At 38.3% G+C, this 27,374-nt stretch overlaps 2 protein-coding genes across 2 annotated transcripts in view; one reads left to right on the top strand and one right to left on the bottom strand.

Moving 5' to 3' along the window:
* Window positions 1-8,426, top strand: part of unm_sa1261 (un-named sa1261) — a 28,554-nt gene extending 20,128 nt beyond the window's left edge. The window contains exons 3-4 of the mRNA XM_033643852.2: window positions 5,125-5,327; window positions 6,261-8,426. Coding sequence (XP_033499743.1) covers window positions 5,125-5,327; window positions 6,261-7,070 — 1,013 coding nt within the window. The 3' untranslated portion in view covers window positions 7,071-8,426. The remainder of the gene's footprint in view (window positions 1-5,124; window positions 5,328-6,260) is intronic.
* A 10,646-nt stretch (window positions 8,427-19,072) lies between these two features.
* LOC117268994 (uncharacterized) lies at window positions 19,073-26,919 on the bottom strand. The gene is made up of 6 exons (XM_033645803.2): window positions 26,780-26,919; window positions 23,525-25,512; window positions 22,429-22,522; window positions 22,152-22,201; window positions 19,320-19,388; window positions 19,073-19,211 (listed from the first exon to the last, which is right to left on the bottom strand). The coding sequence occupies exons 2-5, from the start codon at window positions 25,508-25,510 to the stop codon at window positions 19,347-19,349; spliced, it is 2,172 nt and encodes a 723-aa protein (XP_033501694.2). The 5' UTR covers window positions 25,511-25,512; window positions 26,780-26,919; the 3' UTR covers window positions 19,073-19,211; window positions 19,320-19,346.
* Between the last annotated feature and the right edge of the window lie 455 nt (window positions 26,920-27,374).

The following is a 27,374-nucleotide window of genomic DNA, read 5'->3' as shown; positions in this document are numbered from 1 at the left end:
CACATTAAAAGCCCCAAAGTGTTGCCCATCTGCTCCGAGCTTCTTAATCGTCTCTTTTTATGGAGCACAGAAGCCATTTTAGAGAGGCTGCAGTCTGTCACAGAGATGAATTCTGACCTTTTCCAGTCTGTAAAGTGTGCAGTTGGATTAAAAAAAACAACAACAACAACACGTGCCCATGGTTTCATTATCTGCTACTTTATCACCAGTGTCCCCTCAAGAGTTGTTAGAGAGCCAGTGGAGATTTAATCATGTGACGCTGGTCAGTGGAAATGTCATGTTAACTATGAGAATAAATGGGCTGAAGGCCACGTAATTTCTGACCTTTCTGAATCACAATTGTGTGCAAATGCACTCAGTGACGAAAGAAACTCAAATGTGAATTGGTCACAGAGTTCAGTGAGAAGTAGGGACGCCTTGATGGTGTTTTGATATTTATTAACTGCCAACCAAATCCAATATTTTATTTTGTACATATTTTCCTTCATATTACAGCTGCAAACTGATGCTACAGTAACATTTCATTAAAATACAGTCACGTTAGTACAACAGTTTAAAATGGGGTAAGAGCTCTCTATAATGTTCTAAGAAAATATAACCTGCATCTCTGTAGTGTCATTTAGTGTTTGGTATAACGTCTGTGCTTAGGAGTGCCTGTGTAGAAATATTCAGATCCTTCACTTAAATAAAGGCACTAATACCACACCATAAAAAATGAATTACAGTTACAAGTCCTGCATTGACAATGTTACTTAAAGGAACAGTGTTTAAGATTCAGGGGGATTTAGCGGCCTCTAGTGGTGAGGATCGCAGATTGCAACCAGCTGAAACTTCTCCTGGTTAAGATTCCTGTAGTGTTCATTGTTTAGGGGGGTTTTTACCGGGAGCTGAATTGTCATCTTAGTTGAATGCAAAGGTCTCTTTCTCTCCAAAACAAACCGACCAGGTGATTAAAACTGGTAAAAACCGAGAATAAGGTAGCTTCTCCTCTCCAAACAAATTGCCCCGGTGATTTATACCAGTACAATAACTGAATAAAGCTGTTTCACATTAAAAGTCTGTGTTTTTCATGGACTTGCTCCCTAAGTAGATATAAATGACTGATTCTAAGGTTAAGAAAACACAATGATTTTTATTGTCGGGTCATTATACACTAAAGAAATCATATTTATTATGTTATATTCCATTTCTGCCGATATATCCCCCCTAAATCCTATACAGTGGACCTTTAAAACTAAAAGTAAGAAAGTATAATCAGGTAAATGTATTAGATGTATGTTGTAGAATTCAAAGTAAAAGTAGCAGCAAAAAAAGTAAGACTTATTAGAAAAACATAATAATAATTAAAAAGAAAATATTTTAGAAGCTAGAACCATAACATATTTGCTATTTATGCATGTAAAATGACTTCAACAATTAAATAAATGACAGTTAATTTTTCTCTCAGCTGATTACTTGTTCCAGCTCCACTTTAGTGAATTTTTAGGATGTTTAATCTATTAAAATGAAAGATTTTTAAATACAAAATATATGTAGAAGATATAAAATAAAATGCTTTGTTGAACAAACTAGTAACTACAGTTGTTAAATAAATGTAGTGCAGTAAAAAGTTCAATATTTGCCTCTGAAATGTTGTGGAGTAGAAGCATAAAGTAGCATTAAAGAAAATACTCGAGTAAAGTACAAATACTTGAGTAAGTGCCTAGTTACATTTCATCCCCGTCAAAAAAACCTAAAGGCTATGATTAATAATAGTTTGTTATTTTTTTTATTATCACTATAGGTTTGAACAGTTTATTTAATTACAATTTTAATCCATTAGGTAATGAAAATCTCCACAGTGAGGGGATCAGTCAGGGGTCAGTCAGCAGACGGCACGGAGCTCTCAGAGATTCAGTTTCTTGCACGAGGACTCTTCAACAGGGCAGATGCCAGTTTAAATCTTGTCTCTGCATTCAGTGTAAACCATCAGTAATGCCCATTTACTGTTCCAAAATTTGAAATTAATCTGATACTTTCCATCTAAATACATGAGAGAAAAGTCGTGGTTTCACAGTGATGCAGTAACATTGTTAAATTGTCACAAAGTAAAATAAAAACCTTGTTTATGCGTTGTTACGGGCTGATACAGTAACATTACAGGTCAGTGGGGCAGATTAGAAATGTAGGTTATCTTTAGCTTTAGTTTCTGCCCTGAAACCCTCACAGTTGTAGCTGAGTTCCTCTGAACAGATGGTGTTTGTCTTTGCATATTATCCAGCAGGCTGATTTAACAAAGCAACTCATTTTCCATGTAAACATGAAACTACTATAGCAACAAGTTGCACAAGCTGCTGCTTGTTGGCTGCTGTGCAGATCAGACGATGCTGCATGGGCAGGGAGGAAGCTGTCTGCTACATTTAGAGATGATATGCTAACTTTCACGGCGTGTTTGGGAGCTATTACATAAACGTCGCTGCCTATTAATGGAATCAGAAGAAGATACTAGTTACATTTACATGAAGGTGTGAGTATGTGTGTTTTGGGCTAGTTGCAGTATCTGTGTACAATACCAGGCTATTTAGAAATCCCAAAGGTATGATTTTCAATACCGTCAAAAATACAGATGGTTCTCTTTCTATTAAACTGATATTGAGGCGAAGTATTGTTGTGAACAGCACGTGGCACCAGAGGTCAGTCTCCAGTGGTGGAACAGGCAGCTTGAGCTGAGAAAGATGGCGACTGTGGGTGGTGGGGATAACTTTATAGGACTAGTAATAAAGAAAAATGCCTCTGCTACTGTTTGGCAGTATCGCCACATATAACTTTATTTTGAAATGACGTATTCCAACTACAAAAGCAATTTATTAGCCACATGATTTTTATTCAACATCTCCATTCAGCCTGCTGATATGACGGTATCTGCTGCAACCAGTAAGCATCATCTGCATGTCCTAAATATTCATTATTCTATGGGCCAGAAGTATTTAAACCTAGCAACACTTGTCTAAGTAGCCTAATTGCATATTAGAAACATAGCACCAATACACACACAAATACCGCCCTATGGCGTATGAAAATGTCTGTAAGGTATAAAGAAACAGATTTTGCCCAAGCCTAGTGTGTACATACAAAAATATATATAAAGCAGTGTTTATAGTATAAATACTGAGTTTAGATTATAGTACAAATAGAAATATTTGTTATAGTGGGAATGAGCACTGGTGTATTCAGATCCATGACTTAAGTAAAAGTATGAATACCACAATGTAAAAGTCCTGCACTGAAAAATGTTACCTGAGTAAAAGTATGTAAGTATCATCAGGAAAATGTACTTAAGGTAATGAAAGTATAAAAATGTCCCTGTGACTGTTACCATAAAACTTCAATTAATAGCCCAGGCTACTGAAATGAACAGGTGTCTATCTGGGACAGGCCTTTAATTGCTTTCACACAAAAGTGCAACTAAGATGGGAAATACAATCAAATTGTTTATTTAAACCAGTATGAATATTGTATAGAAATTAGGCTATAGATAATATATCAAATTAATTTGATCTAACTCAGACAGACAGGGCTTCAGAGAGGAGTACAACACCCTGCATACCAACACAGCCCCACTTTATCCTGTTAAAAAAATACTCACAACTTGAAATAATTTGTATGAATAAACATTTTAATTCTTTTGATCTGAGGACCCGTATGGACTAAAGGAATATGAATAAATTACACGGTAATCAAGGAATTGACACATAATTTGAGGTAGTCAGCAACCCAGGTTTATACATCCAAAGAGCATAAAAAAAAGAACTGCTTGGCAACCAGACCAGGCCTCTAATGGAGACGTTTATATGTCAAGATGTGTAGCCACACCGGGCTAGTAAAAGGGACTGTGCATTTAACTGAGACTAGGTTACTATTATATATTAGAATATTAGATGGTTATGACTTATTTTCAAATTTTTCAGATTAATTTGATGATTGTCCATTAGTCAACTGATTGTTTTAATAAGGAAAGATTAATTTGCACACCAAATACATGAAGAAGTTATAAAATTTGAAGCTTTGTTAAAGCAACACGTAACTACATCTGTCAAATAAATGTATTGATGGAAAAAAACAATCATAATTTCCCTCTGAAATGTGGTGGAGTAGAGAGTAGCATGAAAAGGAAAGACTGAAGTAAAGTTCAAGCACCTCAAAAATGTACTGAAGTAAAGAACATGAGTAAATGTACTTAAAAAAAGTGCAAGACCAGCATAAAATAGAAGTAAATGAAAGAATAATGAGTTTCAGTTGCACTAAGCCTTGTATCTACTTATTTATTTTCAGAGCGTCAGCATGGAGGAAACTCCTCTTGCATCATGGCATTAAGACCAAACCGAGAGCCTTCCCCCTCTTGACCTTTTCTAAAGTGTCTACACACTGTAAAAACTGCACAAAGCACTTTGCAGAGCTGATCCAGTGGTATTGGAGAAGTGTCCCCTCTCATCTTAGCTGACACACTGACTGTTGGTGCAGAGAGAGGCAGACGTGGTGGCAGCTCTCCAGATTTATATTGTCTGGGGTATTTCAGATTAGCTCTGGTGATTTCTCTCCCCTTGCTGCTCCTCTTGTTGCAGTTAAGTGTCTGCTGAGGTGAGCTGAGCCTCCGAACCTCACAAATTAACTTTACCGTGTTCCCTCCAGACAGCTAAATGCATTTTGTGCATCCTTTTACCTTCTTATATCAAGGGAATTTATTCACATCTTATCTCATGCCCAGCTCTCTGTGAGGACATGTTTACAGCTAGAAACATCACAAAATGCACAACATAAAAGCAGTGGTGAAAAGAACATTTACTTAAGTACAGATTTTAGGTATTTGTACTTTCTAGCTCTGCATGAAGGCAGATCAACCTCGTGGTCACTCTGTGGGAACATAACTTGTCTGGCAGAGGATGTGAAAAACAGCAGGATTTAGCTCAGTGACACTGAACATCTTAATTATTCATCAAATTTGGATTTTAATTAAGTTCCATCCACGCAATTAGGAGGCTGTGAATAAATCCCCCAAACACTTTAATATGCTGGAAAAAGAACAAGAAGAATCTGGAAATGAGACTTATAGAGTTATGTAACATTTGTCTGTCCTCCTTTTTCCAGGCACAAAAATGGCCCTGAAGTTTCTGAGGAAGAAGACCACCAAGCTGAAGAGCTTCCTGCGAGAGTACAGCATCTCCCTCTACCTGTCGCCCTGCCCCTTCATCATCAACATGTACGGCATCGCCTTTGAAACAGACGAGTACTACATCTTTGCTCAGGAGTACGCTCTGGCAGGAGATCTGTTTGACATCATCCCTCCCCAGGTAAGAAAAATGGTTAGGTGTAATTTTTTTTTTTTTTTTTTTTTGTGACACTCACACTCTTTGGGGACACCATGTCCATTGTGAATAAATGTCCCTAAACCACCCATTATAACTCCAGATGTTGCCTGAGAGTTATCACATTTTTAAAAATTTCTTAAGCATCAAGCTAATTCAGGAAGTGCTAAAAGCTCATTCGGCATACTTTTTGTATGCCCATGGCTTAATAATAATATGGCTTAATACTTTGGCTTTATTTTAAGCACATACTATTCTGACTTTTGACATTTTTGAAGTGTTATACTATGACTTTTTATGACATACTAAACATGGACTTTTTAATATTTTACATATTAAACTATGACTCTTTTTTTTTAAACAATTTTAACGTAATTATTAATGACTCAGTGTGAATGACCTCTATTGACATTTTTGACACAATATACTATGACTTTTTATGACTTACTAAACTATGACTTTATGACAATTTTGACATGCTATACTAACTTTTGACATTTTTAACATTTTTGACACAGAATACGAGAATACTATGACTTTTTTAGTGACATACTAAACTATGACTTCCCTGACATATGTGACATGTCACACTATTGTATGGCTTTTTTGACATTTTTGACATTACTGACATACTATTAACTTTTTTATGTCATACTTTAATATGACATTTTTTACATGCTATGGTTTTTACAAATTTGACATGCTATACCAAGACTTTTTACGTTTTGAACATACTTTACTGACTTTTTAAAATTTTCTATGACTTGACATTTTTTATGTAATACTATAACTCTAAAGTGCAGTATTTACGTAATAAGAACAGGTTGTAGACGGGTGTGTGCATATATACTGTATGTGGACAGACATCATTGTAACAGTGTTGGAGTTTTTTCTTTTACTTTGTTCTTCTCTTTTTAGGTGGGACTACCTGAGACGGTGGCCAAGCGCTGCGTCCACCAGGTGGCCATCGCCCTGGACTACCTGCACTGTAAGAAGCTGGTCCACAGAGACATCAAACCCGAAAACATCCTTATTTTTGACAAAGAGTGCCGAAAGGTCAAGCTGTCAGACTTTGGCATGACGCGGCGCGCTGGCTCTCCAGTGAAGCGCGTTAGCGGCACGATCCCGTACACGGCACCTGAGCTGTGCGACACCTCGAGGCACGAGGGCTTCTGCGTGGACTACAGCACAGACGTGTGGGCGTTTGGCGTGCTGCTCTTCTGCATGCTGACAGGAAACTTCCCCTGGGAGAAGGCCATGCCGAACGACGCCTTCTACGAAGAGTTTGTGCGCTGGCAGCGTCGCCGAACAGGCTCAGTGCCGTCACAGTGGCGCCGCTTCACTGACGAAGCTCTACGAATGTTTCGTAGACTCCTCTCTATTGAGCAAGAGCGCCGCTGCTCTGTCAAAGAAGTCTTCAGCTACTTCAACCAGTGCTGGATGTTGGACACGGAGAACGGGAACAGCAGCAGCTTGGCGAGCAGTGCGCCCCCTCTGGACATCAGCTCCTCCTCATCTGAAGAGGATGTATTAGTGGACAGACTGAAGCAGCAGAGCTTGTCACCTGCTTGTGTGGTGGCGAAGGGGAGCATCATGATGGACACCCACTACTCCTCCATGTCCACCAACAGCTCGCCGTCCTCCACCGGCAGCTACGAGCGCGCCAACAGGGAAAACAACGAAAGAGGACGCATGCTAGTGGCGACACCCATTGAGATCTGCGTGTAGAGGCGGCGGATGCTGTGTTTCAGGCTGCCTGCTCACGTGTGATGCTGGTGTGAGCTGAGGAGGAAGCTTTCTCCGAGTGTGAGAAAGAGGAAGGAGAAAAGTGTGGCGACTGGTGCTTAGCGTCAGGATCAACACTCTGACATACCTTGTAGCTTCACTGCGGATTTACTCATTTCTGATGAAGATGAGCTCTGAGGAAATGAGCAGAGGGACGATCGCAAGCCTCCTGTATGTGGTTTATACTTAAGATACTGAACTGAACTCAACAGACAACCTGTAAAGAAAAGAAGAGCAGACAAAAACATAAATAATCCACAAGCAATATGTTCAAATGTTTGGAATAATCCAGTCACTGCAAAAATAATCTGTGAAGAAAAAGAGGCTTTTAGAAATATGATTTGTTGATGGTACTATTGTGTGTTTATTGTAGTGTACATTTTCATGTTTTGGTAGATATGTTTCTGTAAAGTGTCTTTTTTTTGTATATTTGTTTTTAATTTGGAGTTAAGTTATTTATTTATATCAGACACATAATTATGATTTGTTTAATGAGAGATCAGAAGCCTGTTTTTTAAATTTTCTCTCTGAGAAATGAAAATTATTAGAAATATGAACTACTGTAGAAGCAGGAGGCTTTCACAGACCTACTTTTCTTTATCTGTTTGTCATCATGTTGTCGTGACCTCCCATAAAAGCAGAAATACACAGACTGTTCTTTCTCACCTAAAATGTCCTTTTTCATGTTTGCCTGTGATGCCTAAACCCACTTGTACAGTAGCAACCAACACTATGAGCGGCTGAAAGCGCACTGAACAGTCAGCGAGACTGTCCTCCCATTAAACTGCAGTATACTGGGACCATAACCAAATACGCCCACAGCCCATTTCTTTAAGGAGAAAATCACATAACAATAATAATAATTATGTATTTGGTAATACAACAAATGGGATGAAAGCATAGAAAAGTATAAATAATATTCCTAATTTTCCTGCTTGCATGGTTGACAAAGACAATTGACATTGTACCTTTCATTAAACAGTTAACATAATTACTAAAGAGATATTTGGACTTTTTTTCTCTGAATAATAGGCAAGAAAATATCCTTAACACTGAATATGCCAATTGAAGAAGTATTTGGGGATACAACCTGCCCTCAACTTTTTATTCAAATTTTTTGCTGTTAAAATAATTAGAAGGTTTAACCCTGAAAATGTGACAAGATGGATGAATGTAGAAAACATTTCGGGATTAAAATGTTTTGGAAATCTCTCTTTTATGTTTTTCAGAAGTATTGCATGAACTGATTATTACTGTGGTGAACATTTGTTGAAATAAACACCCCGATAATTAAAAGTCCACTGTGTTCTCTTTTTTTCCTCTCTCTCTCTATAGGGCAGTCTGTTGGTTGGTTGGTCGGTCAACAGACATTTCCCAACCCTTCGGCAGACACAGTTTGTGCTCTATAGGAGGCTGAAATGTAGCATAAAGTGTCATCATAACGTATGCCACAGAAAGTGTCATAGTTACAGTATAGTATGTCATAAAAAAATCCTAAAAGTAGTAGTAAAGTATCTTATAAAAAGGTCTAAAAAGTCATAGTGTATAGTTTGTCACAGAAATGTCCAAAAATTTTTAGTACATTATGTCATAAACAAGTTGTAGTATATCTCATAAAATTCTGTAAATGTAAAGTATAGTTACTATACTATGAATTTTAGAAAAAAATGTTATTTTTGACATTTAATGACATACTATACTATAGTATGTCATTAAAAATTTGTTAAAAAATATTGTATGTCACAAAAATGTCAAAAAGTCACAATATAGTATGTGGTAAAGAAATTCCTAAAAAAGCCATAGTATAGTATGTCATTAAAAAAAAATCCTAAATAAGTTGTAGATGTAATAAAACTTCCTTAAACAGTTAAAGTACGTACTAATATTTCTAAAAAAAATGTAATATAGTATGTCACAAAAACGTTTAGAAAATTCAAAAGTGTATCATAAAAATGTCAAAAAGTCATAGTATGGTATATCATGGAGAAATCCTAAAAATATTATATCAGATTTTTATTTATTTTTTTATTTTTTTCAAAAATTGGTTGTATAGTATGTCATAATAGTTGTATTAAAGTATCCTTATATAAAATCAAAAAATGTCAAAAAATCATAGCATAGCATGCATCAAAATTGTCAAAAAAAGTTAAATATGTCATTTTAAAAAATAGTTTAGTATGAGATTATAAAAAATTGTAGAATAGCATGTCATAAAATATTTTCCAAAAAGTCATAGTATAGCATGCCATCAAAAAATTCCCTAAATGTTACAGTATGGTATGCCATGAAAAGATTTCCTCAAAGTCATCGTATGGTATGTCACATTTTTTTTAAGTTATAACATAGTATGTTATAAAAAAAAGTCTAAGAAAGTTATAGTATGGTATGTCATCATAGTCTCAGTATAGTGTACCATAAAATAATGTCCGTAAAAAAGTTGTAGTATGCCATTAAAAAGTAAAAAAAAAAAAGTCATTTAAAAATCCTTAAATAGTCCCAGTATAGTACACCATAAAAAATTCCCTAAAATGTTATAGTTTGTCATAAAAATGTCCTTAACGTTGTAGTAAAGTATCTCGTAAAAAGTTAAAGAGTCAAATGCAATGGTAATTTATAACAAAAAAAAATGTCAAAAAGCCAAAGTATAGTATGTCAAAAAAATCTTATTATTATTATTTTTTTTATAACTATTATTATTGTTATTTTTTTTAATCCTGAAAAAATCATTAATGGTCAAAGTGTGATAAATAATTACAAAAAAAATTTTGAGTCATAGTCACCAAAAAATGCCATAGCAACAATCACTGTGAAGGTTAAACTTTGGACTTTGGGGAATTGTGACAGCATTTCTCACTATTTCCAGAATAATCTATAGTAGAAATAATCATAAACTAATAGTTGATAATGAGCTCCAACTCAACCAAATACAACAGTAAAATCCTGCTTCTACATTAATGCATTAATAATCTAATAATATAATATACAGTATAATAGTATAACATTTACAAGGGACATGTTTCTGCATTGAGTACTTTTAGTTTAAATAATCATGTACATTTTCCTGATAATATTTAATGCCAAGTCATTTTAACTGATCAAACTGCAGATTTAAAGCCAAGACATCAGCTCTTATCAAGATATACATGCCTGCTTCAGCCTTTTCACAGAGAACACAATGACAATAGACTACAAGATCAGATTCAGATCATTTTGCGCATTAGTTTGAGCTTCACTGTAAGTCGGTCACATAATTATGCCCCAATAAACTCACAATGCCCCACAAAGCTGTAAAACCACTGAGGCATGTTTCTGGCTCGGCTGTAATGAGCAGTGTCTGCCTCCAAAACCTCGCTGGAAGTTGAATTACATAACACACCCACCGAGGTGCTGATCTGATTTAATGTTACAGTTAAAAAATATATCTATACATCATCTCCTCTCATGCAGCCGAGTAAAAAAATTCCAACTGACTGCAGACGTGGACATCACACGTGTTTTTACAGACTCATACCAGAGAGGAAGATGAAATTGTCTTTCCAATGTTAGCCCGACAAATAAACTCAAGTCTGCTCAGATATAAAGAAACTGAGGGGAGGAAAACAGCTAAGTGCAGCTGAGCATCACTGCATGTTCAGCATAGCAATTACAGCTGCACTCACTGATCTCAGTGTTTCTCCCACCACCGTGTTTACATATTCACCACCAGCAAGAAGGCCAAGGGGAGAGTAAATACAACCAATGTTCAGCTGCTCTGTTTTTGTGACTGATGTTCAGTGGCACAAGAAGTACTCAGATGCTTACATGAGTAAAGTATAATATTATACTGTAAAAATACTCTGTTGCAAGTCCTGCATTTAAAATTGTAACTAAAAGTACAAAAGTATTAGCATCAAAATAAACTTATAGGACCAAAAGTAAAAGTACTCATCATGCAGAGTGGCCCATTTTAAATTAATACATATTACTGGATTATGATGATTGATGACTTAATGTGTTCATGACTTAAATTTTGCAGTTGGTGAAGGTGGAGCTAATTTTCATTACATTAAACACTGCTGCTGGGTAGTTTAATCTATAATAATACATCATTAGTCCTTCTCCATAGAGACCCATCTCTCCATCTGGCCTTAAGGAAGCTCTGGCAAACCGTTAGGCATCTCAGGAAGGGAAAACAGGGCTTGTCTTAGGCTGTGCTCAGCAGAGAAGGAGAACTGCTAACCCGAACTGGGTATATCGCTGAGCTGTGGAAGGAGCCGTGGGGCCCGCTCACGCCCAGTCCAAAAAAAAAACATAGAGCTGTTGCCCTGTGGGCCCACCACCTGCAGGGACAGCGGGGCCCCGAGCGTGCTGATCCCTGGCATCACGGACTGGCTCTGGGGACGTGGAATGCCACCTCTCTGGTGGGGAAGGAGCTGGTGCGGGAGGTTAAGCGGTACCAACTAGATATAGTTGGGCTACCCTCCATGCGAAGCACTGGTTCTTGCCCAGGCTGGTGTGGTAATACTCACGAGCCCCCGGCTTTGCGCTGCTGTGTTGGATTCTCCCCAGAGAACGAGAGCGTTGCCTCGACGGGACTGTCGGTCGCTGAGAGAAGGTCTCCGACTGTTTTTTGTGCACACGCATCGAGTAGCAGTACAGAGTCTCTGGGTCGTGTCCTGGAAGGGGTGCCAGTGGGGGATTCCATAATTCTTCTGGGAGACTTCAATCACAATAGGCAATGATGGAATAACCTGGAGGGGGCTGACTGGGAGGAACAGCCTGCCTGACCTGAACCCCAGGGGTTTTTTGTTATTGGACTTGTGTGCGAGTCATGGATGGGCCATAACAAACACCATGTTCGAGCACAGGAAGGTTCATATGTGTACTTAGTACCAGAACACTCTAGGCCAAAGATCAATGATCGACTTTGTGGTCGTTTCATCAGATCTGCTGCTGCATGTCTTGAACACTCAGGACACTCACCTGGTGGTGAATTGGATGAGATAGCGGGGGATGCTGACAGACAGAATCTGGTAAACCCAAACATGTAGCGAAGGTGAATGGTGTATGACCAAAGTGAGAGCAGTGTCCGCATACTCTGCATAAAGTCAAACACACTCTTGGTGGGTGTTGGCCTCTGCCAGGGCTGTCCCTTATCACCGATCCTGTTTGTGATATTCATGGACAGGATCTTGAGGCGCAGCCGGGGGGAGGAAGGGGTCCAGTTTGGGGACCTCAGAATTGTATCTCTGCTTTTTGCAGATGATGTGGTTCTGTTCAGTTTGCAGCCGAGTGTGAAGTGGTCGGGGTGAGAGTCGGCACCTCCAAATCTGAGGCCATGGTTCTTTGAAGGAAACCGGTAGTTTGCCCCCTCCAGGTTGGGGGGAGAGTTACTGCCTCAAGTGAGGGAGTATGTCCAGGTTTTGTTCACGAATGAGGGTAGAAGGGAGCATGAGATGGATCGGTAGCTTAGCGCGGCTTCTGCAGTGATGCAGGAGCTGTACTGGACCGTCCTGGTGAAGAGGGAGCTGAGCTGGAAGGCAGCTTTTGATTTACTGGTCCATCTACGTCCCAACCCTCACCTATGGTCATGTGCTCTGAGTAGTGACTGAAAGAATGAGATCGCAGTTATAAGCGGCAGAAATGCGTTTCCTCTGTGGCGTGGCTGTGCTCAGCCTTAGAGATAGGGTGAAGAGCTCAGACATCTCGAGGGAGCTGGAAGTAGAGCCGCTGCTCCTTCACATCGAAAGGGGTCAGTTAAGGTGGTTCGGGCATCTTATCATATATATTATTGTAAAGCTGGACATTCTGCATAATGAGTACTTTACTGTTATATTATATATTTAGATGCTAACACTTTGGTAAAAATTTAAATACATGAACAGAGTATTTCCACACTGTGGTGGTGGTACTACTTTTACTCAGCTGAAACATCTGATGACTTCTTCCACTGTTGGTAATAATATGGTAGCAAACCTGACTCTGTGTTTGTGCTGCTGAGACGATTTTCTCTGCTGACACAGCATGAGGCCATAAATCATGATGCTCTCTGTGAGCTTACCAACATGAAGCAGAATTTGATCAACAACATGAACTGAATGTTCCCAAGACACTGCATGTTCCTTCTGTTCTGCTGATGGTTTTATATAATGCAACAAAGCATGGCTCACAGCTGAAAACGAAAAGTTGTTTGCATGTTGTTTCAGTTTCAGTCAGTGGTGGTAGAAGTACTCAGAACCTTAACTTAGATAAAAGTACTAATGCCACACTGTGAAAATACTCCACTACAAGTAAAAGTCCTTTATTCAAAACCTTACTTAAGTAGTGAGTGTGAAAAGGAAAAGTACTCATTGTGCCGTGTCAGTGTTCTATTATTATATCTGATATTTCTGGATTAACATTACTGTAACTAAAGCTGTAAGACAAATGTAGTGGAGTACAATATACAATATTTCCCTCTGAGATGTAGCGGAGTAGAAGTATGAAGGAGCATAAAATCATCAGCTGTATTTTGTGCCGAAGCGCCTGCTAAAGCAGCAGATCTGTGCTGCAGAGATAGCGAGGAGGATTGTGATCCTGTCAGTTCTAAGAGCAGAGATAAGCCTGCAGCCTGAGCGATGGATGGTGAAGGTAAAGAGACAGACAATGAGGACTGAACAGAAGAAAGATAAGGAAAATGGTGAAGGGGAGGAAGACAATAAAAAGGGGAAGAAAGGCAATGTAAGAGGAGAAATAAAAACGAGAAGCTTCATTTGCAGCTGTAGTGATGTTATATACGCATGTGTGCATTTCAACATAAACCCAGGCAACTATTACTGCTAAAAGATTACGTCCGTGTGTCAACATGCTGTTTACCATGTCAGTTTAGCATGTTAAATGCATGTCAGATTATATGAATATTTATTAACATCTAACCCCAGTTTTAATACATTTCCTGTTCTGATTCCTCAGAAAGACTGGCCCTAGTAAGTGCAAGCTCACCCTCCTTTTAATTAAATGCTTATTTTGATCTTTTATCTTCAGCTGGAGCGACACACACACACACCAGCAACACCGCATTAAAAAGATGCCATGGTAACAGTGTCCATATGCTCTCACAGTCTCAGACTATTTCAGCAGGTGAGAGCAGCGAGTCTATTCTGAGTGCAACAAGGTGAGAAACACTTTCCTCGTGCTGCCACAGGTCAACACCGCAGCCTGATAATGATGTGACGGAGAAGAGCTGTGAAATGCTTCCTCAGATAGATTTTATCACTACGACGCACGTGTTGAGACTATTTCTGTCCAAGTGACTCAAAAAGCAAAAAGCTCAGTGTGAAAGTTTGATGAAGAACAAAGTAAGAGTAAAAAAAGCAGATGTTTATTAGTGCAGTTTATAAGTTTTCATTTGTTTTATTGAATGGTTTTGAGGCTGTTCGTTAGTTACGCTAAGAGACTCACAGATGTGACTCATTAATTGGATTACTATCATGAGCTATCCTATTTGAGAAGTTTGAAAAGTTTAATAAGTTGCATTTTATCAGTTTTTTTTTTTTAAATTATTATAAACGTCCACATGTACATTTTAAAATTTTAATATATACCGTAAAACTCCAATTAGTAGCCCGGGCTATTATTTGCTTAAATCACAGGATTCAACAGGCTTATATTTGGGACAGGCCTTTAATTCCTTTTAAAACTGTTGCTCAGCAAAGATGGCAAAATATGATCAAATTGTTTATCTGAACTACTTTTTTTTGTAGTGAACTAGTTTGAATATTACTTGTTTAAAAATTAATCAGAAAAAGGGAGTCGCCATTTTCTTCTTCCCTCTTGTTTACCATGCTGGTCAATCTGAATTCATCTTTGCTGCTCATGGTTTCTGTAAAGGGAACTTAATGATTGATTGGTGAAGAATTTAACCAAGCTAACGATGTGTAGCATGTTTATACTGACAAAATTCAAACATTCATATTTGTATGTGTGATCTATACAGCTAACTAAGGTTAGCTCACATGGGTAGCCAACAATCTGGTTCTATACATTCAAAGAACTTCTAAAAAAGTGAACTGCTTGGCAACCAGACCAGACGTCTAATTGAGACAGGCCTTTATTTGTCAAAATGTGTAGCTACACCTGGCTAGTAAAAGAACTGGGCGTTTAATTTAAGTTTTATTTAATTTTTTTCTTTTTTAAATAACCCTGGTCATCCTGAGAAAAAAACAATGGTGCAGTACATCCATATTTGAAGATGTTCAATATGAGACTTTGAAAACAAAACTCAGACTTCTTAATGTGTTACATTCTTCCATTAACACCAAAAACAAGCTGTATCAATCAGTGGCTGTATATAAACATGGACAACATGACAGATCATCTTGATCGCCTCCCGGTGGCTGGCTGCAGTAAAGGTCATAAACCCCACCCCCTCAATATTAGTAGGTGGGACAGAGGCCAAAATAAAAAGTCAAAATGGATGTCAAACAAAATTTTTCCCAGCAATGGTTTCTGTCATTTTAGGTAGTTTTTACTGATAAGTTTGGTTTTAATTAGTTATTTGATGCTATGAAAAGGGGATGTGACATCATGATTGGCAGCTTTGTGTGCCTATTGGTGTGCTCACAATTGGGTGAGAACTTGATACCATGGCGCTACCTCCTGATTGCTGCTGAGATCCAAGTGACGTCACCAGCGCAAGATGGCAGCGGCTATATCCGGGATATTTTGCCTTCTTTTTTTGTACAGTGGTAGGAAGTGGATATGCTTAGTCTATCTATCTTTACACACAGTCTATGCTATCAATGAAGAAGAGCTTCAATCAATCATTGAATAACAAGAAAAACTGCTGCACTTTTGTGATCTTGCTTGATTTGAATATCTGCTTGAAAGCAAGTGCTGTAATCACAGACTTTGCAGATATTTTCACTTGTTTAGAAAAACAAGGATATAAAGTTTGAGAATAAACCCCCTTCAGTTATTTGGCAACTTGCCAAAACTCAGACACACTTCACTTCTTGCAGCAAGAACATCTTGTTCCTGTGTAGGAGCAGCAATAACGATTGTGGAGCCCGATTTCTGCACAAACATTCACAAAACAAGCTGCATAAATCAGTGCTTCTCAATCTACTTGTTCATTTCAAGAGAGAGAAAGACAAGTGGTTCAGTTTTATAGACTTTTATTAAATAACATTAATTATCTTTTTTTATTCCTCAAATAATAAAAAAGTGCAGGCATGAAAGCAAACTGACAATAAACTTAAAAGCCTCTGTTTTTAAACAATTAACACTTGAATGTTTGTCATCTGTCACATCATGGGAACTGAAATACAAGAGCTCACACACAGATGGATTATTAAAGCTGCACTAGGCAACTTTAGCTCTACATAGCAATTTAAACATATTAAAAGGGTCATTTCAGCCAAATCACAAAATCATATTTTACAACTTATTCCTGTGGCACTTTATCATGTTCTGTGCTCAGTTTTATTGGCCGATGATAATCCACATAATCTCAGTGTGGAGAATTTTCACTATCTCTTACAATTGGTTGAATAAAGGTCTATAAATCTGCTTAGAAAACAAAGACACTCTTATAACTCCAAAACTTGACTGAGAATTATCACATTTTTTACAATTTTATTTAATTTTTTCGGTATAGACCAGACCAGCACATACATGCTCCTTTCTGGGAGACAGAAAACTGAAGATTAAATAGATGTAAATTTGACGTCTGTTTAAGGATTCTAATTTTTACTCGCCTTTGTTTTATAGACATGTCTACTAATTGTTTTATGACCTTGCCTAAACCTGAGTGTACGCGATACCTTTATTAATCAGGTGTTCCTGGAAAACTGATCAAATAAACACAAGACTTTTGTGCTCTAAATAAAGGGGAGGGGGACTGCGCTGTAGCTATCTATAGTGGACTCCAAATACACCACGATGGTCGAATTATGTAAATAGTTCAGTAAACAGCAGTTACAGTTCAAGAGAGGAGATAAGGAGTTGACGTACGCCAATATTAAGACTTAAATTTTATTATTTGTAACTGCTGATGACATTGCGTAATGTGTGTGTGCGACGTGTGTACACTTTGACGGTCATTTACAAGGTGCCATGTGTGTAATAATGGTATATAGGCAAGCTGTAACCATAGTAACAACAACAGTGTTAGTATTAGCTGTGTCGGGATCGGACAAGGATATGCAGCCTGAGCCGAACTCTAATCTCTACATATTTGAATTGGATCACCAGGTGCCGTTAGACGATAGCCAACCTGTTAATAGCCAACTGTTTCATCTTGTCTGAGATTTAAGAGAACAGTCTGATACTACTCTGTGTGACTCTACATAAGCAGCCTCTCACTCAAGCTAACATTAGCGATCCTTCGGCAGTACCTATCACCAGCACAATTTACTGATGTAGTGATTTACCACTCTAAATAATCACATCTTATGTGCCTCTAATTTCAGTGTGAAAGCCTTGGTTAACCCTTTATTCAGCAGCTTTACTGCTGTTTCCTGTTGCTCTTCTGATGTGGCAGCATGTTTCTTTACCCTAAAAGGGGGCGTGGCCTTGTTGATGATGCAGTGCCAGTGTGGTCTATCAAAGTAATCCAGCAATAGTATTCTGTTCATTGAGCTAATCTGCCAAGTGTGTTAGCAAATGTACCCTAAAAAAATGGGACCTATGCTTAGAAACAAAAAGCTGCTCCTTTTAACTCCAGAACTCTGAGTCTGAGAATTGGCCCGTTTTCAGGTTTTCTTCAGTATCATAGTAATCCAGTGATAGTGGTCTGTACATCCATGGGTACATTGCAAACAGGGAGTGCTAATAGCCAATTCGGCATTATTTTCATGGGGCTAACTTGCCAAAAATGTAAATAAATACAGGCTACAAAAATGACCCTTATGTCAGCTAACTCACTCAGTCAATGATGACCCTGTACTTCCTGTTTACATCCCCCGAAGCCCAAACATTATGGGAACTGTTGTTCCAAAGTGCCCAAAGTGACAGTCAACATAGTTTGATTTGTGTCTACAACCCCCTACATATTCTACTCACAATTATATAATACAGAGATCTGGAATTATCATTTGTTTTTGGAAAATCTAACAATCAATAAATTCACAACTAAAATTGTTGTTTATTAATTATCTGTCAAACAACCTCACCAATCTTTACGGTAAGTCCTTTTTGTGATTTCACTGAACTGACCCTTTCACTTGACACTATTCCGTAACATAACAATGAGACTAAGCACTGAACGCATCTTTTTCTGGACCAAACTCTCCCTGCTGTTATGAGACATTGTGTTCCGTTTGTCGGTCTTACATTTCCACATCCTCCGAGCAGTAGAAGCATCGACACCTGACACCAGAAATAAATGTGCTTAAAATATGGTGAATGTACAGTTTGTGGTCTCAGTTAGAGGGGACGGGATGTTCTCTGTTGCAGTTTTACTGTAGATTCTAACAGGAATTCCATAATTTTATATATAAATCTTGCTTAGTGCAGCTTTACATTAAATATTATTAGTAAAAAATGGAAAAACAAAGTCTTCAAATAGACATAAATAACAGCAGAAGGAATAAAATCATACTATAAAGTGCATTGTAGCAACAACTGAGCATGCAACACGATGGAAATAAATTAGGTTTTGTTATGTGATGAAGAACTAACAGTAATAAAAAAAAAGTAGTACAAAAACTGTAGAAAGAAAAGAAGTGACCTTATATAAAGATATCATATTCTATACAACAAATCAATAAAGCTCATTTAAACTCTAATATAATTATCATGTTCAAATAATAAACTGTATTTGTGACGTGGCTAGTCAAAGTGTGGATCTTTACGAAGAATAAATATTCATTCACACGCACAAACACACACACAAACACACATACACACCATTTTGTCCAATTGTTGTCACTGTCTGTTAAAGAGACAGAAAAAAAAACACATCTTATAAAAGTCCTAAAGTGGCCCCTGGTTGATCTGTCTTTGACGTCAAGTGAAGTCTTACCAGAAGGTTTTCCTTCTGCTCGAGCTTTAATTAGTGTTATAAAACAGCAGAGGTGAAATCAGGCAGATCACGTCACACCCTGAGGAGATCTGTGGATCATTCTGGGAAAAAAGGCACTAATGATGAAGAAATGTATCTTTTGGTATAAACTAATTATATTCTTACACATTTATCCATCATCCTAATCATCCTAACTAAATATTACGTACCTCCAGTGCCCCCGAATGTCTTTCACGTCATCTCTTGTGTTGTCTGGATACACTTGTTAAGGGTTTGTTCTGTTGAATACAAACACATAACAAACACAAATAAATAACCTCACCAAAAATCATTTTCCAAAGCATAACATGTGATGATTATCAGATAACACAAAACAAGCAGATCTGTTTATCTGTGTATATTTGAGCTGCAAAAATTAATTGGCTAGTTATCATCTAAATTAATTGCAAACTAGTTTGATAATTAATCAAGAATTAAAAAAAAAAAAAAAAACAAAGGCAAAATTCTCTGGGCAGCGACAGCAAACTTTTTTTTTTCTTTTAAATACCTGTGTGTCCCTTTTTGTATAATTCTGTGTCTGTTCTCTAAATTCAGAGGTTTTTGTAGGTCTGTGAATGCAGCGTAAATGGACCTCTCCATGAGTCCTTTTTTCCTCAGCAGCAGTTTATGAATCACAGGGTGGATAATTGATCTGTCGAGCTGTTCAGAGCTGATCTGATCAGATCAGCGCATAAGAGGAGCAGCTGCTGCGAGTGAATGCAAACGTATGAGATCGCTGCTTGTTGTCGCGATATTTCGGCCGTGCTTTGGAAAGCAGAGCTAGATGGTAAACATGGCACCACACCGGTAAGGTAAGACAACACGTTTACATGTCGTTTTCTATATGTTCTCTGACATTTATCCTAACAATATGAGGCTGTCTTTGTGGAAAAAAAGCTTTAGCGTTTAGTGGACTAACTTTGCACTTGAAGTATGCCCTTTCACTTACGTTTTAACAGGTCTGACGCTACTATGCGCCCCGGCTGTATCTAGGCTAACGGCTAACATGCTAACTATTATTTTTATCTCACTAGTCACTTGAAACAAATTTAGGACGATAGGAGACAGGTTGAAATAAACCAAAATTTCCCTTTAATTTTCACTTTCAATGCGCCTAGTATTCTGCTGCTACATCTCTGCGCTCCGACAGTGTAATGTTGTAACCACACGGTTTTTATATTCCAAAAGCACTCCTAATGAACAGTCCTGCTCCAAAAATAGAAAATCTGTTTGTGGTGGTGGATGTTTTAATTATGTGGGTCGCCACAAATAAATGAAATGTGAGACACCCTGATAACTGCCATACAATCTACATCATTATAGCTAAAAACTCTGCAGTCTGGCTTGGGATAATCACTGAATAAAAAGGCGAAACACAGATGTCTTTCTGCTGTCCGGTGCATTTTAACTAAAGTTTGTACAGTGGCTTATAAAAATTAAATGAATCTCTGTTTTGCTAGGTGTTTCTCCAATATTAATATCGATATTGAAATCGACATGATGAATTCATTTACAATTTGAAACCACATCAAATAACATGTATGCCACTTGAGTCAAAAACTGCTAGAAAAGACTGGCTGTAGGGATTTATCTATCTATATACATATACCTGTACAGATATAATGCATACATAAATACAGATATTGGGTGCATTCATAAATACTCGCTCCCAGTGCCGCAGCACACTCTGGCACAAACTGGACCGTCTGTAAATGTGGAGCCTTGTTGGAAGGAACTCTTATTCAGAGCACTGCACTCTCAGAGCAGCAGAGTGAATGAATGTGAATGAGGAGTGATTAACTTGACCATTCGTTAATTCATGTAGAAATAATAAATAACCCTCTGTTTCTTCAACCAACAGTGCTCTGTAAGTGTAGCATGTTGGATTGGATTTACGACTGCACCCATAGTATTTACAAGGCATCAAGTAACAATAAAGTTCTTTATTGAATAATTTGCTCATTGTTTTCTCAATTCATTGTTTTGACGAAAAAATGTAAGTATCAGACCTACAGTTCAGAAATCCAAAGCTATTCAGTTTATTGCCATGTATGATAAGAAGCAGGAACCCAGCAAATGTTTGGCTTTTTTGCTTAAAACTTTTTGTTTACTAAAGCGAGCATTCGATTATTATTATTATTATTATTATTATTATTATTATTATTAATTTTCTGTCAATCGACATCAATCGCTCATCAATCATTGCAGCTCTAATATAAACATACACACATATATAGATATACACATATGGTATGTAAATATACATATATTCATACACATATCAGAGTGCAGTAAATGTGTTGGCGGCATCTACAAGCCACATATTACTGTGTTCACTTACTGTGGTTTGGATCAATTTTTTTGTTTAGTTTTTGCAAATTCAAAAGCTATTTTTACAGAATAATACATTTCTGTGCCAAAACCCTTGTCAATATGACAAATGTCACAAATTCAGAGTGGGCTCTTAGCCAGATGTTGGTGTGTTTTATTTTTTTAGGGCATTATATGTATTAAGATTTAGGAGGTCTGACTAAGACCCTGACCAGACCAAACAGACCAAGATATCCACATATTTTTGGCCACATGGTGCACTTTCCTTTTTTTGTTGAAATTTTCTTTTTATTTGGAAAGGCAAATCTCCGTAAGACACAGTTTACAGCAATTCTTTGTCCATAGTAGATCATATATAACATCCATCCTTCCATATAATCTCCATATAATATCCATATTGCCCTTCCGGGGTTTTCTCTTAAAGATCACGTCGTGCACTTTCTGAGCTCACTTGATACCGTCTATGTTGTACCGTTTACATACACAGTAATACATTTGCACACTAACATTTCATGTGTAGAGGAGAACAAAGTATCTGGAAACAGTACAACAGCCTCAATAAAACACTAGTGACCCCCAGAGGCCATGCAGCTCCTCACACTTTATAAACTCAAAGACTTTGAACCTACACACTTGAAAGCTCTTTTCTCACTAACAAGGTCAAAACTCACCTTGTGCTCTGAACATCTAATTGAGAAGTTCTCCTCATTTAAGACACAGCCTAAAAAAAAACCACACACAAATGCACAAAATCAGCTTTCACACCTTCTGAGATTCATCACTTCAGCAGAAGTGAGAACAGCACACAAGTTAGTAAAGCACAGAAGACTTAATCTCTCATCATTTTTAGAAAACCATGTGATAATATCTTCTGAGCATATTTACTAACGACCTTCTGATATGTCCCTTTATAGCTGATACACTTTTCTGACATATGTCATACTGTACCTGACTGAATGGCACATCTGTAGTGATAATTTCTGGGACAGCCCTTCTGGAAACATCCCATTATTGCACCTGTTTGTTGGCACAATGAGCACATCTGAAAAGAAAACACACTTTATCACAATACGCAGAATCATGTAAAAAAGATGTATTAGAAACTTCAGTCCACTGTGCTTGGGAAAAGATCCTCCACACACATTTACTCCTCATTGAGTAAAAATGCACCCAATACTTCAGATCACGATGGCTTCCTTTAAATTGATTGTCTTTTTTGTTTGAAATTAAATTCCCTCTTTGTTTTCTGTCTGGGCTGCAGTGTGAGGATTGTAATTCAAAAGGGGACTCTTCCAGTTTTAACAAAAGGCTGTACCTTTGAAAAAATATCCACTTTACAGCTAAAACAATTAGACGGCTAACTAATTAGTCCAAGGCCAGTAAAAATAATCAACTATTATGATAATCAATTCATTGTCTCAGTCGTTTTTCAAGCAAAAATAGTGCAGTTATGCTACACATTTTCTGGGGCTTTTCTGCTTTTATTGTAAATTAAATAATATGGGATTTTGAACCTTAGATCAGACAAAACACGACAAAACAAAGACCTCACCTTGGGCTTTAAGTTGTGCTGGGGATTTTTCTACAACTTTTGGTAATTTCATAGACATCTCGAATAACCAATAATGAAAATAATCACTAGTTGCAGCCCATAGTGCTTGATTTCACAGTTTCAGGCTGCAGGTTAAACTTTTGAAGGACTGTGGATTTTGTCCGCCATCACTTACATGGAAAGTGCATTTGAAGGGATCTTTTAATGGCCAGTTTGGAGCCTTAGTCATATTACAGTATTAATTCATTTACATTGATACATACTGTATTTCTGTATGTATGCGAAATCACATATAAAATATATAAACTGCTATTACATCAGACAAAAACTCTTAGCACACATAAAGCCAGAACTTGAACAACTAATTTTCTGCTCAACATTATTTTGACAGAAACTTGTAAAAGCGATCACACATACATAATCGTGACACGAGACCATAGACAGCTGATCGTCGTAATTTTGTTTAAAAAGATGTTGGTCTGTGTCACTCACTGTTTCTTGTGCGAGCCGGGCAGCCTCCTCTAACCCATACAGCTTCCCTCTGACCAGGAAGACACCAGCTGACCAGATGCCACAGTCCTCATGAATCCAGCACTCGTCCAGATGAAGAGGCACCTTTGGGAGAGAGTGGTTGTTGCTCTCAGGCAAACCTTTGACGGCAGAGCAGTCATAACCATCACGCCCATCGCCTGAGGAGTTTACTGAACGTTTATTGACAAGTAAATGTTCCTCCTCTTTCGGCTCAGTCCTGCAGTCCAGAGAAGGACCAGTGGGATGGTACGGGCCGTGAAGGTCCCCGAGGCCCACAGCGTTGGCCGTCTGACCGCACAGGCAGCACAACAGCGTGGCCTGAGACCTGCTTTCCAAACTGAACCGACCCAGCTGGAAGCAGGACGTGTGGGGAACAAAGCCAGACACAGAGGCTGTGGCTGTCTGCTGCCGTCCTCCTTTGCTGCTCCTGACTGTCGCCTCCTCCTCCTGATAGTTGACTACAGTGCACATCCTCTTCTCCATGTGAACAAAAGGGCAAAAACTCCCCAATTTCTTGTCCTTTTTTTCCTCTTTTATTTTTGCATATTTAAGTTTGATTTCTGGCTCCCTGGCGGGAAACAGAGCAGAAGGTCCAGTCTGCAAACGCATTTTTTTCTTCTGTCTTGCAACTGTTTTTTTGTTTGTTTTCCTTTCTTGCTCCTCTGGTTCGATTCTGCAGTTTTGTTTCTGTTTAGTTCTTAACCTTTTAGTTTTACAAAGGGGGAGGGGCTTCTTTTGTTTATGATTTATGCTTTTCGTGCGTGACACTTTGCGGCGAGGCTGCTGCTCCTTGTGCGACTCTCTCTGCGGTGACTTCCTGTCTGTCCGAGCATCAACATCAGACTCCTCTGAATTACTGCTTACTCTTTGTGACACATTTGGCTGCGAGGCTGCTTCTTCTGCGTCTGAGCTGAACAACCTCGTCGCGTATTCAATCAGGTCTTCAGAATCACCACTTTCATTATAAATACCAACGGCGCTGTTTTTAGCTCGTCTCCTCAAACTGTGGCGAGATGCACTGCAGGTAAACAGAGGCGTTTCAGAAACGGGTTTTCTGATTCGGGTACTTCGCCGAACTTCTCTGGTTGGAGCTTTTTCATCCTCGCTCTGAGGAGGAGTTTCTCTCACCAGACTCTTCTTACAAGAAGCACTTTTCTTACAAGGAAAGGTGTCGCTTTTTTTCTTTTCATTGGTAATCGAAACTTCAATAACATCGCTGTCATCGCTTGAAATATCAACTGGAGATTCTGCAGCGTTGCCGTAAACAGCACTTAGGTCTGACAGGAGGACTACAGGTCTGGTGTGATGTATAGGAATGTCAACTGAGCTATCTGAGGAGTCTTCTGAATATGAGCTGTCAGGACTGGGTGAGCTCATAGGCTGAGGTAGGTGATAGCAACCTCTCCCTTCATCCAGTGAGGACAGGGACACAGCTGGGGACAGGGGCTCCACTATGTGCCTCACACTGTCTTGGATAAAAGAACTGCATAAGAGTGGCTCCTTAGCGGAAGAGACAAGGAAAATTACATCAGAGCCGCTGTCACTCTCCTCCCCGCCGCTGCTTTCAGGAACTGCACCGCCAGGTTGGTCAGGCCCGTAGAAACCCTGATGCCACAGGTTGCCGTGAACTCCATCACGATACAGATCGAGCCCCGGAGCTAGCGTGGAATTCATGTAGTTGCCTAATGCCTCAGGGCTCTGCTCCATGTCTCTGCAGTGGACAGGTGCACCCTGCTCAGGATGCAGCTGAGAGTTGTAGGAGAACGAGGCTCTGGGTCGAAACGGGGAGCTGATCTCTGTGCTGCAGCTCGGCGGGCGTCTGTGGTACCACTCGGGTTTCTTTGCCAGGTCCATGGCTTCAGTGTGGCTGCGGGTCAGTGGGTTGACTGAGTAGCCCTTTGACAGGTCCATAGCCATTAGAGATGGATCCTGAGGCGACACTTCCATCACTGCAAAAAACAAAAACAAAAAAACAAAACATTATTAAGAAGCAAAAATGTAAAAAAAAATTGCCAATCATTCTTTTCTTTTGCCTTCTTAAATGACAGAATTTGCTGATTTAAATTGTCATAATTTACAATAAACTGAATGTCCTTGGTTATTTTTTTTTTTTTTTTTACAAAACACAAAATTTAAAAACATTACCTTGGGACGTTGGCTCTGGAAAGTTTTGATGCATTTTTTAGGGCTTAATCTAACGCTAATTTTCATTGTTGACCAATCTGTTGATTATTTTCTCAATTAATCGATTAGCTGTTTGGTCCATAAAACATCAGAAAATGGTAAAAAAGTGTTGGTAAGTGTTTTCAAAATTCCAAGATGGCGTCCTCAAGTGTTTTGCATTGTCCACAATCCAAAGATTTTCAGTTTACTGTCACAGAGAGGTGTGAAACCAGAAAATATCCACATGTATGAGTCTGGAATCAGAATATTTGGACTTCTTCTTCCTATAAAATTTCTCATATCGATTAATCGACTATCAGATTGGTTGGTGATTATTTTATTGGTTGACAACTAACCGTTGAAGCTCAAGTATTTTTTTCACATTTTTTGAGACTTCATATACTATATAAGTAATTGATTAATCTTACAAATAAATGGCAGATTGATTGATATTAAAAATAGTTTTTGGCTGCAGCCCTTCCACGTGAACTTCAGTTTCTTTAGATAACACTGGAGATGAAGAGAAGCTGCCTCCTGTCCGCACTGACTCTCCTCTGCTATATTCATCATCATTATTATATTAAGTGTGCTGTATTTACTACACACTACAGCACACTATAAAAACATTATGAGAAATCAGTTGAAAAAACCCTGAGCTGCAGGTTTTATTCTTTTAAAGCAGAGCTACCCTGCCTATTTTAACTGATTTAATAATGTTACTTAAGTCTCAGTGTCCTGTGCAGCTGTAATATGAAGGCAAAATTCAACAAAAACACACACTGGATTGGATTTAGTTTGCAGATACTAGACTATTATTTCGTGTTTATTTATTTATATATGTGTATTATATATGTTATATTTCATATGCTGTTAACAATGAGGAGCAGAACATCTCCTTACCTGAGCCTCCTCACATCCCATGTTAACAGGTAGGCCCGTTCATGAGTAATGTAAAAGGTAATATAACCCGCCTATAAATAATGACATGTAATGTAGATGTAACTCACAATAAGTGTTCAGTGTTTTAAAGTGTCCAACTAGTGATGGTCTTACCCCTGAGGTGGCAGCAGTTCCGATAGACGACCCCGGTCCTAACAGAGCGGGCTTTAGGAGGACACTTCACCCTCAAACAAGTCGTGTAGCTGGGTTTAGCTAACACACCTCTCCGGGCCCGTCATCAGGACTGGATGTAAACAAAAGCGGCGACTTCATGCTAGCTGGCTAGCTAGCGTTAGCCTGCTAAGCTAATTCAAAACGGTGCCGACACTCGACGTGATAACGACACATAAACATTTTTGTTAAATAAATGTTAGCAGGCAGTTTCAACCCTCTGGCTACTGTTGGTATTTTAAAGTTGTCATCATGGAGACCATCTTTCTTCAGCGTCAAGTCACTCCGAAACAACCAGGATGACACCGGAAGAAAACTGGGGGCTTTCAAAGTAAAAGACAAAAGCCAGCGGTTTATCACCGTAGACAAAAAATATTACAAAACACACGAATTTTAAGCGTTTCTAAAGCCTTTTTAGTCAAATTAAAACGTTGTTTCAAATATTGCTCAACATTCTTCTAGAGAACAATAAAATACGTTTTTTCATCGCTGAATTTGCATTTATGCTTATGATTTTTATTAATAATGATATTTATAT

Source organism: Epinephelus lanceolatus, chromosome 18 (assembly GCF_041903045.1).
Source record: "Epinephelus lanceolatus isolate andai-2023 chromosome 18, ASM4190304v1, whole genome shotgun sequence".
Classification (NCBI taxonomy): domain Eukaryota; kingdom Metazoa; phylum Chordata; class Actinopteri; order Perciformes; family Serranidae; genus Epinephelus; species Epinephelus lanceolatus.
The sequence above is the reverse complement of the archived record's forward strand: the minus strand, read 5'-3'. Positions and strand labels throughout refer to the sequence as shown.